The sequence below is a fragment of the Oryctolagus cuniculus genome, chromosome 7 (assembly GCF_051225735.1).
Source record: "Oryctolagus cuniculus isolate XC-2025 breed Fujian yellow rabbit chromosome 7, ASM5122573v1, whole genome shotgun sequence".
NCBI lineage: Eukaryota > Metazoa > Chordata > Mammalia > Lagomorpha > Leporidae > Oryctolagus > Oryctolagus cuniculus.
The window spans coordinates 47591444-47607741 of NC_142873.1; the positions used below are offsets into that span (position 1 = coordinate 47591444).

General features: G+C 51.9%; 2 protein-coding genes and 1 non-coding gene across 12 annotated transcripts; all 3 read right to left on the reverse strand.

The window, feature by feature from the left end:
- Positions 1-166: 166 nt before the first annotated feature.
- On the reverse strand, positions 167-2707 carry C7H1orf56 (chromosome 7 C1orf56 homolog). Its single transcript, XM_002715362.6, has 2 exons — positions 1539-2707; positions 167-443 (listed from the first exon to the last, which is right to left on the reverse strand). Exons 1-2 carry the CDS (start codon positions 2556-2558, stop codon positions 423-425), a joined length of 1041 nt encoding a protein of 346 aa, XP_002715408.2. The 5' UTR covers positions 2559-2707; the 3' UTR covers positions 167-422.
- A 166-nt stretch (positions 2708-2873) lies between these two features.
- BNIPL (BCL2 interacting protein like) lies at positions 2874-15213 on the reverse strand. 10 transcript variants are annotated; one of them, XM_008264463.5, is made up of 10 exons: positions 14966-15213; positions 13340-13432; positions 12375-12439; positions 12027-12251; positions 6527-6709; positions 6271-6373; positions 5981-6112; positions 4187-4273; positions 3905-4003; positions 2874-3503 (listed from the first exon to the last, which is right to left on the reverse strand). In XM_008264463.5, exons 1-10 carry the CDS (start codon positions 15007-15009, stop codon positions 3467-3469), a joined length of 1068 nt encoding a protein of 355 aa, XP_008262685.4. In that variant the 5' UTR covers positions 15010-15213; the 3' UTR covers positions 2874-3466. The 10 variants fall into 10 exon arrangements, with proteins under 10 accessions (XP_008262685.4, XP_008262683.4, XP_051713278.3 ...); XM_008264461.5 differs by having other exon boundaries at positions 4125-4273; positions 14966-15192; XM_051857318.3 differs by lacking the exon at positions 13340-13432 and having other exon boundaries at positions 14966-15192.
- Positions 4989-5124, reverse strand: LOC127493842 (small nucleolar RNA SNORA46). Its single transcript, XR_007924380.3, has one exon. It is a non-coding gene; the product is annotated as a small nucleolar RNA SNORA46 (small nucleolar RNA).
- Positions 15214-16298: the final 1085 nt, after the last annotated feature.

Genomic DNA, 16298 nt, shown 5'->3' on the forward strand with positions numbered 1-16298 from the left:
CCCACACTTGCCTTTTCCAAGGAGAGAGGCCGAGCACTGGGAAGACAAGAGTGCCACCGTCATCTTTCAAGGGCTCAGTTCCTTGTTACTCCTATTCCTTGGCATTTATTTGAGATTTAAAAAAATAAAAGGATTGGTTTAAAAACAACGTTGGAAATGAGGAAGATGAGCAACATCAACATTTTATCCTGGAGACAGAGTAGGGGAACAAGCTAGAGGCTGCTAGGTGCAAAGTTCAGTTTTAGGGTTGAAAAGATTGATGGAGTCCCCTTCCTCAGATACCTCTATAAAAAGAAATAAGCCCAAATAATGTGGGTTGTTTTTTTTTTTTTTTTTTTTGTACTAAAAATATATAGTGGGTGCTGGGGTCGGAAGGGTAGGAGAGGCTGAGATACGGACACCTCCTGTGGATGAAGTGCGCATCATGTCCGGTTCTTGTCTATCTGGGTAGAGGGAGAAAAATGGAGAAATTACAACCATGTCCATATTTTCCTTTCCTTGCTTTGTGCCCCCTCCTCCCCCACCGCCATACGCAAGCCCTCTTCCTCAGCCCCCCCCCCTTTTTTTTTTTGGACAGGCAGAGTGGACAGAGACAGAGAAAGGTCTTCCTTTACCATTGGTTCACCCCTCAATGGCTGTTGCGGCCAGCGAACCACGCTGATCCCATGGCAGGAGCCAGGTGTTTCTCCTGGTCTCCCATGTGGGTGCAGGGCCCAAGGACCTGGGCCATCCTCCACTGCACTCCCTGGCCACAGCAGAGAGCTGGCCTGGAAGAGGGGCAACCGGGACAGAATCCGGCGCCCTGACCAGGACTAGAACCCGGTGTGCCAGCGCCGCAGGCAGAGGATTAGCCTAGTGAGCCGCGGCGCCAGCCAGCCCTGCCGCCTTTAGATTCAGTAATATTTTGGACAAAGAGAAACCAGTGGCAGAAGGACCAAGTTACTTCTTGTTTGTTGCCTTTCCCTCTCCCCGGAGGTCCTGACCTCCAGTTCAATTGAAACTACCAGGCAATTGGGACCTTTGGTGGCTCTTGGAAATGCAGGGGACTTGTCTTCCATGTGCATTAAGTTGCCAGGAAGGATCCCAGGACAGTTCTTTGGGATGGTGGTGGTGAAGAGAATGGGCACTGGTGTCAAGCAAACCTGTTTTAAAACAACTTGTGGCTCTGCCACATACTAGCTTTCGTTGTAACGGGATGAGAGTTCATAAGGGTTGTTACCATTCCGCTGCATTCATTAGGTCAGAACTACCCATCAGTTAACGCCCTCCATATCCATTCATTGCCTTTTCTAATTGAGTCTACAGTCCTATTTGGTCAATGATCATCAAATGACCAATACCACATATTTCCTAATACCCAACCAGCAATTGCTCAAGAAATCGTAGGTAGAAGTAATGGCTAACAATGTGGGTAGCCCATGTCTGTTATAAGTCAGTAACCAGACAGATAAGTCAGTAACAGTTCATGCAAGCACACTGGCTGGCTCAGCGAGGGGCTTGGGGGTCAGGATTTGTCAGGCTCATCACCCAACACTTACTGGTTGCATCTCTGTGAACACTGAAGACAGGCTGTTCCAAATATCCTCCAGGCCAATCCTGACCCGTTTCCAAAAAGCCAGAGCTGGGCTGGGGCTGGGGCTGGGGGGCGGCATGAGCGGTCTGCGTCTGAGGTGGATGGGGGGCATGGTAGGGGTGGTGGTGGTCTGGGTGGTGGTGGTCGGAGAGCAGTTGGTGTCAGGACAGAGGCCTGAGTCCAGGGGGCACTCCTCCCGAAGCCGGTTGCAGGGACACTGCTGGTAGGTACAAGGCCGGTGCTCCGTGCGGAGCTGGCTCAGTGCTCCCACTCGAAGGCGTCCCGAAAGGCCCTGCAGCTTCCCGGACCGGGTCCGGCTCATGGTGCCTGACTTGCAGTGACAGTGCCACGGGCCCCAGGGCATCAGCACCAGTCGCAGATCCTCAGGAGGTGGCATGGCTGTGGGTGAGGGTGCCGGCCACCGGCTTGGGGTGGAGCCTGGTGTCGACCAGTGGCTCAGGGTGACCTCGGAGGTCAGAATGTCTTTAGGTTTCATGGTGGTGCGCGGCAGGTTTGTGGTCAACCTGATCTCAGGCTCTTGGGTGTTGGCCACGAACCTCCCCGAGGTGGAGCTCCTTCCGGTATTTGTACTGGGGGCGGCACTGGGAATCAGCATCCTGCTGTTATTCTTTCTGGCATTTATCACAACCCCCTCTTCCAAAGTCTCATCCTCACCGAAGCTGGCCTCAGAGCCCCGGGCGATGCCTGTCACCGTGGCCAGGAGCTCGGCAGCCGCAGGGCCTGCCAGGCGGTCGGCGGTGGCCACGGCGTCATTCTCATCCTCCAGAATTATTTTAGGCCTCCGGGGCCCGGTGCGGGGGGGACCGATGGTGCTCCGGTGGCTGCGGGCAGGGCCGGGGCCCCCAAAGCGGAAGCTGACCCGCTGCATCCCGGTGGACGTCTGGGTCTGGCCTTGGGCCCCCGCCGCCAGGGGCTCCAGACTCAGCAGCAGGGCCCAGAGCAGCGCGCCGGCGGCGGGGACCATGGGGCTGGGCGGCTTGGGGCTGGAGGGAGGCCGGTGAGGCGGGCCCAGGCTCCTACCTTCTCTCCCTCCCTTCTGCTCTCCGCCAACCCGCCGACCCGCCGGGGTCGTTTGAACCGAGGCCACGGGGCGCTCGGCACGTGCCACGCCCCTCCCCCGCGTCCTCCCCGCGGGCGCTTCCCCAGCCCCAGGGGCTGAGCTAAAAAACCCAACGGAACCTTTGCGTGAGAACTCCCGCAAGCCAGAACCGAAGGCCGGATTGTGATGTAAGGGGTTGTAAGGGGTTCGGGGAGAGCCATTCGCTTCCTCGGTGCACACTTAAATCTCTCTTCGCAGTTTATTAACCGCTACAGGTGTGAATGTACCAGAGAGGGCGGAAATACAGGTTTTGAAAGCACTCCTGACCAGGCTCACAGGCGGCAGGGACGACTTAGAAGGAGGAAAGTAGGGCCCCTTCCGGGGGTCTTCACGGCTTAGGGAACTGACTGCTAGCTCCTAGCAGGCAGGCAGGCAGGGGTCTGTGGAGCCCTTCCGCCGCCCCTCACCCCTCATCCCTCACCGGTGGCTGCTGGAATACCTAGGGGGCAGCATTATGGGCTCCCACACTTACAGGGCAGGAAAATAGGGCCCAAAGAGAAAATTATTTGCCCAAGGTTCAGTAGTGAAAGCAGGTTTAAAACCCAGAGCTCTGCATTTGCCATGCTAAATGCCTTCCACCCTGTCAGCTAGCAGATCAGGTTCCCACCCTCAGAGGCCTGCTGGAGGGGGGGGTAGGGGAGGCTGCCGTGCCCTTGGGGAGAAGATCCAGTGGTGAGGGAGACAAGATTTACACGATAGCTTGGAAGTTTCAGGAGCCAGGCAGCGCAGATCGCCATCTTTGCTTGGTTCTGAGCGCTTTACCCAGTCCGGTGCTAGGCACTTGCTGAGCCGTGGAGATCCCGGTCGAGCCTGTGATTGAGGAGGAGAGACAGAGAAAGAGAAGTGGTTCAGGAGCAGGCCTGGGGCTTCTCTCACTGCTTGGGGAAGGAAGCCAGGCCATTCAGAAAGCTGGAAGACCAAGTGCTGAGTCATCACGTAGCATCTTCTCGCCCCCACAGCTTGTGCTCTCCTATTCACGGCCAGACACAGCCCTCCCTTGTTTCTAGGGCTGCTGCTCTCAGTCATCTCTAACCTCTGAGCTGGGACTATTTCATTGCTTGTCACCTCTTGCATATCTATGTAAGGTTCTTTGATTTGTTCTTGTGGAATGCAGTAGCGTCCTTAATTTTTTCTGTGTCTCTGAGATTTCCCAGATTGATTGGTTTCACACATCCCAGCCCAGTCCCCGTACCCCTGAGTCTGGGACTCACTGTCTGACAGCTTCAGGGATGTGGACTTGATCCAGGGAGATAAGTTTGGCCAGCTCTCCCAGACTGTCCAGAAAACGGATCTTCCGTGTGAACTTGGAACTGAAAGAGAGGGTAAAGCACTGGTGTTTTGTTCTGGTAGGAGAGGGGTTCTGAGACCCCTGGGAAGGGAACCGTAAGGGGCAGAGTGATTAAGGCTGGAAAAATCAGGCTGCGGCAATACCTTCTCCATCTTTACTTGAAAATGGAGCGAAGGGGAGGGAGCCCTTGTCCCAGAGCTGGTACCTGATGAAGGGCCGAAGCAGTGCCAGAAATGCCTTCACGTACCACGTGGCGTGGACCACCACCAGGGCGCGCAGGTTCTTCCGGAGCCTGAAGAATATGGTGAGGTCATCCGACTTCGTCTGCCTGCTCACCCAAAGGTCTGGAGGCGCTACCTTTGGTTTTGTAACTTCCTTCACTTCTCTAATTTCTAGATTTCTCAGGCAGCAGCAAGAAGCCCCTGCTCCTTCAGCTGCAACCTCAGCCTCACCCACCCTGTCCAGCACTGTCTACACTCCTGGCTTTAAGGAAATCCTTCAAGACCACTCTACTGCGTCTCACCCAGTGCCTTGTGCACCCCTCTCCAGCCCTCCAGGACCGACCGGTTATACATCAATCAGCAGAGGCCACAAAGGGTGGGGCAGGAAGAAAAAGCAAGGTGGGGGAGACATGGGGAGAAGGGAACATGAAGGGGACAGGCGTAGGGCAGGGATGCAGGCAGCAAGGAAGAGACAATGCAGGGGTAAAGCCCCGCCTGCAGCGCCGGCGTCCCACGTGGGCACCGGTCCTGGCTGCTCCACTTCCAGTCCAGCTCTCTCCTGTGGCCTGGGAAAGCAGTGGGGGGTGGCCCAAGTGCTTGGGCCCCTGCACCCGTGTGGGAGACCCAGAAGAAGCTTCTGGCTCCTGGCTTCAGATCAGGGCATCTCCAGTCGTTGTGGCCAGTTGGGGAGTGAACCAGCAGATGGAAGACCTCTCCCTTTTTGCTTCTGCCTCTGCCTCTCTGTAATTCTGCCTTTCAGATAAATAAATAAATCTTTCTTTTTTCCAACGTTCTTAACTCCATTAAGCAACAGCAGAATGGCACAAGTCAGCTATGCAACTGACGGAGCCAGGAATTCTTTTGCACTACAGCGTAACCAAGAATGAGGAAAATTCTCATCGGTAGGTTTAAATATAGTGCTGAATAAATAAATCTTTAAAAAAAATGAAAAGTTGGCCGGCCCCACAGCTCACTAGGCTAATCCTCCACCTGCGGCACCGGCACCCCGTGTTCTAATCCCGGATGGGGCGCTGGATTCTGTCCCGGTTGCTCCTCTTCCAGTCCAGCTCTCTGCTGTGGCCCGGGAAGGCAGTGGAGGATGGCCCACGTGCTTGGACCCTGCACCCACATGGGAGACCAGGAGAAGCACCTGGCTCCTGGCTTCGGATCAGCGTGGTCCGCTGGCCGCAGCGGCCATTGGAGGGTGAAGCAACGGAAAAAGGAAGACCTTTCTCTCTCTCTCTCTCTCTCACTGTCTAACTCTGCCTGTCAACAACAACAACAACAACAAAAAAAAAAAAAAAAGAAAGAAAGAAAGAAAGAAAGAAAACCTAAAGAAGGTCCTTATTAAGTCAAGTGTTGTCCTTAAATTAAGTTGCATTATTTAAAAAGAGGAAGGCGAAGAAGACAGTGCAGCTGTGGAAATGAAATACAGGGCAAGATGGGAGAGGAGGCAGACTGCCTTCCGCATGCCAGAATGTGCCTCCGCGTTAACTCCACTTTCACAAGTGCCCAACGGCAAAGAGACGACTGTTGCTATTTGCAGATAAGGAAACTGAGGCCCAAAAAGTAAAGTGGCTTGCACCCATCATGCAGCTGGTAAATGGTAAAGGTGAGATTTGAAACCTGATCTCCTTAACTCCACGTGAGGACAGGCGGGGCTTGGAAAGGGGTGGAGAGGGACAAAGGAATGAGGAAGCAGCTAAAAAGAAGAAAGAATGAGAAGATGGAGAAGAAGAAAGACAGAGAACTGCGGCGCCCTCATCCTGGGGTCTCACCGCCGATCCAGAGTGCGGTAACACTGGCGTATCCAGCCCAGAGGTGGAACCTGGGCCCTGCTTGTGCCGCCGCTCAAGTGAACCAGCAGGTAGTTTTCAGCCACCAGCAGCTCCAGGGTCCCCACCATATACCTGGGGGACAGAATTACAGGGGAGCCCTGTGTTGTGGGTCACAGGGAGCACGAGGACTATTACTGCAGACTCCGAAATCAGTACAGTTGTTGGAAGGGGACTTTTTTTTCTTTTCCTCCCATAATACCCTCTGTAGCCCCTCAGGCCTTCCACCTCACCTAAACAAGTGTTCCATGACATAGGCATAGTTGGGAATGCTGCCTCTGGGTAGATAACAGGAAGCAAAGAGTATGACAGCATTGAGTCCATCACCATGGTAACCTGGCGAAGAGAAGTATGTGTTGGCAAGACAGTACCTCTGAGGGGCTGTACAGGTTACAGGAAGGAGTTTTGAACCCAATGACCGAGTCTCCAGCTTGGTCTGTTTATTCCAGAAGTCACTGTTTTTACCCCTCCATCTACACTAGCCATTACCTCCATGAGACAGGACTTTCTTGTAGGGCTCAATGGCAGTCATGTCCACTCGCTGCTCCCGCTGTCCTGTTCGGAACACCCTCCAGCGATGCCCGTCTTCTCCAGCCACGTCCCACACGCAACCCCGGCCCAGCCTTTCCGCAGCCTCACTGGCCGCCAGACCCTCTGCCCGGGGCAGCTCATCTGAAAGAGCGATGTGGAGGGATCAGCAGGACGATTCTCACCTTCAGTATCTTGTCAAGTTCCCAGATGCCTGGAGTCTGTTACTGAATCGCCTGGCCCTCAGTTGTTTCCGTCCCTTTAACCTCAGTTTGTCCACTCACCCCACTACCACCATCCTCCTGGGTTCTCTCCTGCGCCTCCTGATCCTCTCCTTTGCACTAGACAATGGCCTCAGGGTCCCTGCACCACGGCAGGTCCGTGGCTCTCACCAGCACCTGGCTTTTTCTTTTTCTGGATTCAGTTTCTGTACATGCTTTCCCCTGGGCGAGCGTATCTAGTCCCCGGGTTCAGTTACTGTCAGAAAGCTGAGGACTCCCGGATCTGCCTCTCTAACCCAAACTTCTCTCCTAACTCCAGATTCATATCTCTGACTGCCTGGAGTGCACTTCCCTCCTTTATGTGTCCCTGTCAGGTCCCAGATCCAAAATCATCCTCTTCTTCCTCTCCCTGGTTTCCTTTCTCTCTCTCTCTTTTGTTTTAAGATTTATTTATTTATTTGAAAGGCAGAGTTACAGGGAGAGAGAAGGAGAGACCGAGAGATAGATCTTCCATCTGATGGTTCACTCCCCAAATGGCCATGACGGCCAGGGCTGTGCTAAACCAAAGCCAGGAGCCAGGAGCTCCATCCAGGTCTCCCACATGGGTGCAAGGGCCTAAGCACTTCTGCTGCTTTTCCAGGTGCATTAGCAGGAGCTGGATAAGAAGTGGAGCAGTCAGGATTCAAACAGATTGCCCGTATGGGTGGCCAGCAGCTTAACCCACTGCGCCCCAATGCCAGCCCCTCCCTTGTTTCCTTTCTTGACGAACAAGCCCATCCATCTAGCCGGGTGTGAGAGAACACTGTTCTGACATTCCTTCTTCTCTGTCTGCCCTCAAACCAGCTGGACCCCACATCCTCTTCCATCCACCTCCATTACGCCCCTTTATTAGCCTTGCCACTATCACCGTTCTGGCTCACTTGTGCTTGGTACTAGCCTCCTACCTGCTCTCCCTGCCTCTGGTCTCTTTTCCTTCAATCTACTCTAAAGACCACAGAGCAAGTTCTCTTTTTTCTACTTCTTTATACTCAAATGATAGTACACTGTATCTGCCATTCTACATGATCTCTCCTTCTTCATAGTTGTATAGTATTTAATGTTCTATACTTTTTTAAAAAAATATTTATTCTACTTATTTGAAAGGCAGAGTTACAGAGAAAAAGAGACAAAAACAGAGAGGTCTTCCGTCCTCTGGTTCAATCCCCAAATGGCTGCAATGGCTGGGGCTGGGCCAGGCCACGACAAAGGCAGGAGCCAGGACCTCCACTACATCTCTCACGTGGCTGGCAGGAGTCCACGTGCGTGGCACTCAAATGGAACATCAGCATCACAGAACTGTGGCTCAACCTGCCATGCCACAGCACCGGCTCCTAGTATTCTATAGTTTTAGTGCTGCCACTGTGGCGTAGTAGGTTTAGCCTCTGCCTGTAGCACTAGCATCCCATATCGGAACTGGTTCAAGTCTCAGCTGATCCAATTCTGATCCAACTCTCTGCTTATGCACCTGGGAAAACAGCAGAAAGACGGCCCAAGTCCTTGGGTTCCTGCACCCATGTGGGAGACCTAGAAGATCCTGGCTCCTGGCTTTGGATTGGCCCAGCTCTCCAGCCATTGCAGCCATTTGGGGAGTGACCCAGTGGATGGAAGACACATCTCTCTCTCTTCTCTCTCTCTGACTCTGGCTCTCAAGTAAATAAATAAATCTTTAAAAATAATTCCATAGTGTTAATGCCCTGTAGTAAACATTATTTTACTCATGGATATTTTGACCATTTCTAGTCTTTTCAGTCATTAAACTTGATCATGTTAATTCCATGATTAAAATCTTTCTGAGACTCCTCATTGCTTACAAGATAAAATCTAAATTCCTTAGTGTAGCAGCAAGGGCCTCCGTGACTAGACCACTGCACTATCTTTTCATATTTCCTCCTCACCTGCTGCCCTTCTTTAAGGAAAAAAAAGGTCGGGGGGAACTTATTTATTTTTTTGAAAGGCAGAGTTACAGAGAGAAAGAGAGAGAGAGAGGTCTTCCATCCACTGGTTCACTCCCCAAATGGCTGCAATGGCCGGGACTGGGCCAGGCCAAAGCCAGGAGTCTGGAGCTTCCACATGGTGGCAGGGGCCCAGGCAGGTAGTCCATGTTCCACTATCTTCCCAGGTGCATTAACAGAGAGCTGGGTTGGAAGTAGAGCAGCCGGGAATCCGACTAGTGCACATTTGGGATGCCAGCATCACAGGCAGAATTAATTAATTAATTAATTTTAGGATTTATTTATTTGAGAGGTAGAATTACAGAGAGAGAGAGAGAGTCTTCCATCTGCTGGTTCATTCCCCAAGTGGCTGCAATGGCTGGAGCTGGGCCGATCCGAAGCCAGGAGCCAGGAGCTTCTTCCGGGTCTCCCATGCGGATGCAGGGGCCTAAACACTTGGGCCATCTTCTACTGCTTTCCCAGGCCATAGCAGAGAGCTGGACTGGAAGGGGAACAGCTGGGACTCAAACCAGCACCCATATGGGATGGCGGCACTGCAGGCAGAGAAGTTTAACCCACTGTGCCACAATGCTGGTGCCCCCCCTGCTGGCCTTCTGGTCTAAATGGACATGTGTCCTACTTCGAATTCCCCATCATGCTATGCTAATACTAGAGCTGTTTCTTTAACCTAGAATGCTCTTCCTCCAACTAAGTGACAGACGTCAGCTTCTGTCTCCTACACCCAGCCCAGAAGTCTGTGAAGTCTTTCCTTTTTTTTTATTTTATTTTATTTTTTATTTTTTTTGACAGGCAGAGTGGACAGTGAGAGAGACAGAGAGAGAAAGGTCTTCCTTTGCCGTTGGTTCACCCTCCAAAGGCCGCCACGATCTGCACTGCACTGATCCGAAGGCAGGAGCCAGGTGCTTCTCCTGGTCTCCCATGGGGTGCAGGGCCCAAGCACCTGGGCCATCCTCCACTGCACTCCTTGGCCACAGCAGAGAGCTGGCCTGGAAGAGGGGCAACCGGGACAGAATCCGGCGCCCCAACCGGGACTAGAACCCGGTGTGCCAGCGCCGCAAGGCAGAGGATTAGCCTAGTGAGCTGCGGCGCCGGCCGAAGTCTTTCCTAAATCAGACAGACTGACCTCTTCCTTCTGTCCACCTGCACTGGAGCCTATGCATTGGAGACTATGACCTCTGCCGGCAGTTATTTGTGATGTACTTCCAACCTATGGTGGGGGGAGGCAGTCGGGTGCAGGGGTTAAACAGCCAGGACCCCTGCATCCCTTATCAGAGTGTCTGGGCTTGAGTCCCGGCTCCACCTCTGACTCTCACCGCCTGCTGAGGCACACTCTGGGAGGCAGCAGGCACTCGGATCCCTACCACCCTGTGTGAAACTTAAGGACTGAGTTCCAGGCTCCTGGCTTCAGCCTGGCCCAGCTCTGGCTGTTGCAGTCTCTCTTTCTTTCTCTTTTTCAAGATTTATTTATTTTATTTGAAACACAGAGTTACAGAGAGGCTGAGGCAGAAAGAAAGAGAAAGGGAGAGAGAGAGATAGTGTCTTCTATCCATTGGTTCACTCCCCAGATGGCAGCAATGGCCAGAGCTGCGCCGATCCAAAGCCAGGAGCCAGGAGCTTCTTCTGGGTCTCCCCCATGGGTACAGGGGCCCAAGGACTTGGGCCATTTTCCACTGCCCTCCCGGGCCACAGCAGAGAGCTGGATCGGAAGTGGAGCAGCCAGGTCTTGAGCTGGCATCCATATGGGATGCTGGCACTGCAGGAGGTGGCTTTACCCACTAGGCCACAGCACTGGCCTCTCTTTCTTTTCTTTTGAAGATTTATTTTAGGAGCTGGTGCTGTGGCCTAGCAGGTAAAGATTTATTTTATTTATTTGAAAGATAGAGTTACAGAGAGAGAGAGAGAACCTCCATCTGCTGGTTCACTCCCCAAAAGGCCACATCTGCCAGAATTGGGCCAGGCTGAAGCCAGGAAGCAGGAGCTTCATCCAAGTCTCCCACGTGGGTGCAGGGGCCCAACCACCTGGGCCATCCTCCACTGCTTTCTCAAGTGCATCAGCAGGGAACTGGGTCAGAAGTGGAGCAGCTGGGACTCAAACCAGTGCCCGAATATAATGCCAATGTCACAGCCAGCAGCTTAAGCCATTATACCACAATGCTGGCCTTATCTCTCAACCTTTCAAATAAAAATAAATAACTAAATAAAATTTAAAAAATAAATAACACAGGGGACCAGTGTTGTAGCATAGCAACGGCAGCATCCCATGTGGGTGCCAGTTTAAGACCCAGATGCTCCACGTCCAATCCAGCTGCCTGCTATGGCCTGGGAAAATCAGTGGAAGATGGCCCAAGTGCTTGGGCGCACCCCTGTGGGAGACCTGGAAGAAGCTCTTGGTTCCTACCTTGAGACTGGCCCAGCTCCTGCCATTTTGGCCATTTGGGGATTAAACCAACCAGTGGAAGATCTCTCTCTCTCTCTGCCTCTCCCTCTCTTTCTAATTCCACCTTTCAAATAAATGAATAAATCTTAAAAAAAAAAAGTTTGACTTTTAATTGCTTTTCCCATGAACGTTTTGAAGTACCTTTTAAGTATTTTCTACTAAACAGAAAATTCCCTGAGGGTAGGGCCTGTCCTATTTATCATTGTAATTCCTGTCCTAGCTCAATGGTAGCATCTAACAGGCAGTCAGTCACGTTTCCCTTAATCAGCAAAGGACTCCCCTCCTCTCCTGGCTGCCCTCCCATTGGATCTATCAGCTCTATGTAGGCAGGCGTGCGGTGTGGTGGTTAAGTTGCTGCCTGGATACTGCACCCCCATCGGAATGCCTGCTTCAACTCCTGGCTACCCTGGTTCAGGTCCAGCTTCCTGTCAGTGTGCATCCTGGTAGGCAGCAGATGATGGCTCAAGTACTTGGATCCCTTCCACCCACATGGGAGACCCGGATGGAGTTCTTGGCTCCTGGCTTCGACCTGGCCCAGCCCTGGCTGTTGCAGATATTTGGGAAGTGAACCAGAAGATAATTGATCTCTGTCAGCCTTTTACATAAAATAAGAATATAAGCTCTACTTTTCCATTGTGAGGAAACTAGTTTTGCTGGCCTTACCTTTCGGTCCCATGTATTAGTTCTTTTTTTTTTTTTTTTCCTGTTTTTTCTTATCCATGTATTAGTTCTAACTTCAGTCCTTGTATGTCCACCCTGAGCCTCACGCTCACCTCTGCCTCTACCACCTTTGTCCCTGGTTTGTTTCCCACCTTCCCATTCAAATTCATGGCCGCTGTCCAGCTGCTCCGAGTCTGAAGGTGTTTCCAGCCCTTCTAGCTCCAGATCAGAACTGCCGTCGGGAGAGGACGGTGCAGAGTGGCCAGGGGAAGCCGCACTGCCTCCGGGCTCCTGGGTCAGATTCAGCTGCAACTCTGGGGCAGAAAGACGCTTCCTCATGGGGCGCTGGCCACACAGAGCCAGGGTGCTGGGGGTACCTGGGTTGGAGGAAGGGAAAACAAAGCAACCAACCCTGAAACTTGGATTGAGTTTCAAGGAGGAACTTCGATGAAAGAGGAAATGGGTGCGTAAGGGGATGGCCGACTTTCTAGCTTACCTACCTGCCTGGGAGTCTCCTTTAAGGTCTTCAGGAGCTTCAGAAAGGCCAACCTCCTCAGGAAGCAATCTAGAGGAGAAAAGATGGAAAGGGGGCACGGGGGCCTGCACTGTGGCGTAGGGGGTAAAGCTACCCCCTGCAACACTGGCATCCCATCTGGGCGCTGGTTCAAGTCCTGGCTGCTCCACTTCTGATCCAGCTTCCTGCTAACGTGCTTAGGAAAAGCAGTGGAAGATGGGCCAAGTGCTTAGGCCCCTGCCACTCACATGGGAAACCCAGATAAAATTCCTGGCTCCTGGCTTCAGCCTGGCCCAGCTCTGGCCATTGTGGCCATCTGGGGATTGAACTAGTGGATGGAATATGTCTCTTTCTCTCTCTGTATCTCCCTCTCTCTCTCTCTGTAGCTCTTTCAAATAAACAAATAAATCCTTAAAATGTAAAACAACAAATCAGGCACCTATTTTTTAAAAAGACAAAGCAAAAGGGGGATAGATATCAGTTAAGGCATCACCAGGTATCAATTTTCCAGTTCTTGTCATTTTTATCACCTCTGCTTCCTCTTCATAATTTTACTTTTGTTTTGTTTGAAAGGTAGAGAGACAGAGAGAGAGAGAGAGAGATCTTTCATCCACTGCCCAAATACCTACAACAGCCAGAGCTGAGCCAGGTTGAGGACAGGAGCCTGGAATTCATTTCAGATCTCCCATGTGGGTGGCAGGGACCCAAGTACTTGAGCCATCATCTGCTGCCTCCCAGGGTACACAGTAGTAGAGAGCTGGATGACAGGGCAGCAGCCAGTACTCAACCAGACACTCCCAGTGTTTGACGAGGGCGTTTGAAGCAGCGACTTAACAGCTGCACAAACTCTGGCCCCTTGGCTTTCTTTTTTTGCACCTCTTCCCTGCAAGTCCTAATCCACCATTCCTGCTGCCCTCTGTGGCCATCCCTCCCTCCTCCCAGCCTCCTCACCTAGGGAATTCTTCATCCTGCCATTCTTCCTTCAGCTCCAGTTCCCCAAGTCTCAGGGCTGCTCCTGGTTCTGCTTCTGCATCCTTCCTGACCCTAAGATCATCCCCGGATGAAAAGACAATCATGAGACAACCTAGGCAGTGACCTAAGGGAACTGGACAGCCAGCAGGAGACGCTGGAATGAGCAGTAATGAAGGCAGAATTCCCGCTTTAAAACGTGCTCAGATCTCGTCTCCTCTACAGGCGTTTCTCGCCCTGCCACTCCTGGCAGAAGCAGGTAAGCACTGCTGGGTTTAGGAGCAGAGGAACGCTCATCAGCATATTTACCACTGCAGCCCTTGGCTCCGCTTACCAAATAGGGATGAGAGATGTCCCACATTGCAACTGGCTGGAACCCAGGCAGACGCGCCCAGGTATTACCCGGCAGAGCCAGAGAGGTGGCATTTAGTCAGGCCTGCCTTTTCTCACTGCTGGGGGGTGGCCAGGGGACATCATGGCTGAGGTGGAGAGATGAGATAGGAGGTAAAGAGAGAGGGAGAGATTTGCTGGGAAGGAAAACCTGGGCCTGAACTCAGTTCTGGGTTAGCTTTCCTAATGGCCATTCTGGAGGCAGCAGTTAGAAAGTAAAGACGGGATGGGAGTTTGGCGCAACGTGTAGAGTGCCGCCTGTGACACTGGCATCCCATATGGGCACCGGTTCAAGACCTGGCTGCTCTACTTCCAGTCCACTTCTGCGCTATTATACCTGGGAAATTCAGTGGAAGATGGCCCAAGTGCCTGGGCACCCATAGGGGGAGACCCAGATGAAGCTTCTGGCTTTAGCCTGGCACAGCCCCATGTGGACATTTGGGGAGTGAACCAGTGGATGGAAGATCTCTCTCTCAGTCTCTTTCTATGTAGCTCTGCCTTTCAAATAAATAAAAAAACTTAAAAAAAAAATGAACATTAAAAACAAAAAACAAAAAAAAAAAAGAAAGACAACAAAAAAAAAAAAGAAAAAAATGAACATGGACAGATTTATCAGATGCAAAATATAGGAACCTCATATATATGTATATACGAATATACATATACATATATATTTTTTATATATATATACATATATATATGTAAAATGAATTTGAAAGGCAAAGAGACAGACAAGAGATCTCTCATTTGCTGCCTCTCTCCCCAAATACCCACAACAGCCAGGGCCAGGCCAGGCAGAAGCCTGGAGTCCAGAGCTCCATGTGGGTCTCCCACCTGAGTGACAGGGACCCGAGTCCTTGAGCCATCACCGCTGCTTCCTCAGGGTGTGCATTAGCAGGAAACTAGAGCCGGAGGCTGAGCTGGAGCTGGGACTCCAAGCCAGGCCCTCCTCATGGGATGCAGGCACCCAAGTGGCAGCTTAACTACTGTGCCAAAGAGCCTGTGGTTTCTTGAGACCAGGGAATTACCTGGAACCCACATCATACTGACATTTCCTACCTAAAGCCAACCCCATCCTTTCTCAGCAAATTAATTCTTTCAGTCTCATTTCCTCTAGCAGCTGGTGAGCTCTGACCTGCTAAGAGCTGGAGACGGGGAAAGTCCCTCAAGACTCGTCACTCCCTGCTTCGAATCAAGCGAGCCCAGGTCTCCACTCACCCCAGATCCGGCGTCTTTCTTCCGGCCTCTTGTGTGGTTCCCATCTTCAAGTCTTCCTTCTTGAAACGCAGCGGCCGGGGAGCTGCTCATCCCACCCCCAACCCTTCTTCACCCCCTTTCTCCTGCGCTTGTTGTTGTCCTTGCTCCAAGGCGGGAGGCGTGGGAGGGAGGTAACCTCTTCTTTAAACAGGTTTTGCCACCTCCCTTCCCAAGGAGCAGGTTTGCCCAAAAGAAAAACCCTGCCTCCTGCGTGGGGGCGGGCTCTGGGGAGGAGAGTGCGTTTCCTAGGGTGGCAGTCATGGGTGGGTTTATAAAGGCACTTTGTTCTCCTTTTGGCCTTCCTGATTTTTTTTTTTTTTTTTTTACTTATTAGAAATGTAGAGTGACAGAGAGAGAGGGAGAGACAGAAAGAAATCTTCCATCTGCTGGTTCACTCCCCAAATCCCCAAATGGTTACAACAGCTGGGGCTGGGCCAGACCCAGGCAGGAACCGGAGAAGCCCAAGCACTTCTTCGTTGCTTTCCCAGGCACATTAGCACAAAGCTGGAAGTAGAGCAGCTGGGACTTGAATCCGTGCTCTGACATGGGATGCTGGCATCACAGGCAGTGGCCTAACCTGCTGTGCCACAATGCTGGCCCCTGCCTTTTTGTTTTTTTCAGATTTATTTATTTGAAAGGCAGAGTTACAGAGAGGCAGAGCAGAGAGGAGAGAGAGAGAGAGGTCTTTCATCTATAGGTTTGCTCCCAAATAGCCACAATGGCCAGAGCTGGGCCAATCTGATGCCAGGAGCCAGGAGCTTCCTCCAGGTCTCCCACGTGGGTGCAGGGGCCCAAGGACTTGGGCCATCTTCCACTGCTTTCCCAGGCCATAGCAGAGAGCTGGATTGGAAGTGGAGCAGCCGGGACTCAAACCAGTGCCCATATGGGATGACAGCACTGCAGGCAGTGGATTTGCCTGCCATGCCACAGTGCCGGCCCCATGGGATGCTGGCATCTTAAGCAGCAGCTTAACCACTATGTCACAATGGCAGCCCCCTTTTTGTTTTTAAGGAAAAAGCAACAGTGGAAACCATTTTAGTTGAAATCATTTTTGTTGTAAGACAATCTTGTGCCTACTGTTCAAGCATAAGCAAAACTGGGGAGATAGCAGTATGTTGCAAAGAGGGTTCTTAAAGGCTAAGGAAGGATATGGAGACAGACGCTTGCTATTCCTTATTCCTAACAGGAATCGACAGGTGACAATAGGGAAGAAGCAAGACGAAGCCTTAGGAGGCTGAAACAAGTATCAGAGGGAAGGGCCTGATTACAGCTGTAAAAAGACACTAAGACCCCA

Excerpts from the sequence above, each read along its gene's own strand:
- BNIPL (XM_008264461.5), bottom strand. The coding sequence starts at position 15,009 with ATGGGAACCACACAAGAGGCCGGAAGAAAGACGCCGGATCTGGG. Across the intron at positions 12,440-13,339 it reads CAGGATGAAGAATTCCCTAG|ATTGCTTCCTGAGGAGGTTG; the intron begins GTGAGGAGGCTG and ends TTTCTCCTCTAG. Across the intron at positions 4,004-4,124 it reads TTCAAGTAAAGATGGAGAAG|TTCCAAGTTCACACGGAAGA; the intron begins GTATTGCCGCAG and ends CCTCTCTTTCAG.
- C7H1orf56 (XM_002715362.6), bottom strand. The coding sequence starts at position 2,558 with ATGGTCCCCGCCGCCGGCGCGCTGCTCTGGGCCCTGCTGCTGAGTCTG. Across the intron at positions 444-1,538 it reads TGTTCACAGAGATGCAACCA|ATAGACAAGAACCGGACATG; the intron begins GTAAGTGTTGGG and ends CCCTCTACCCAG.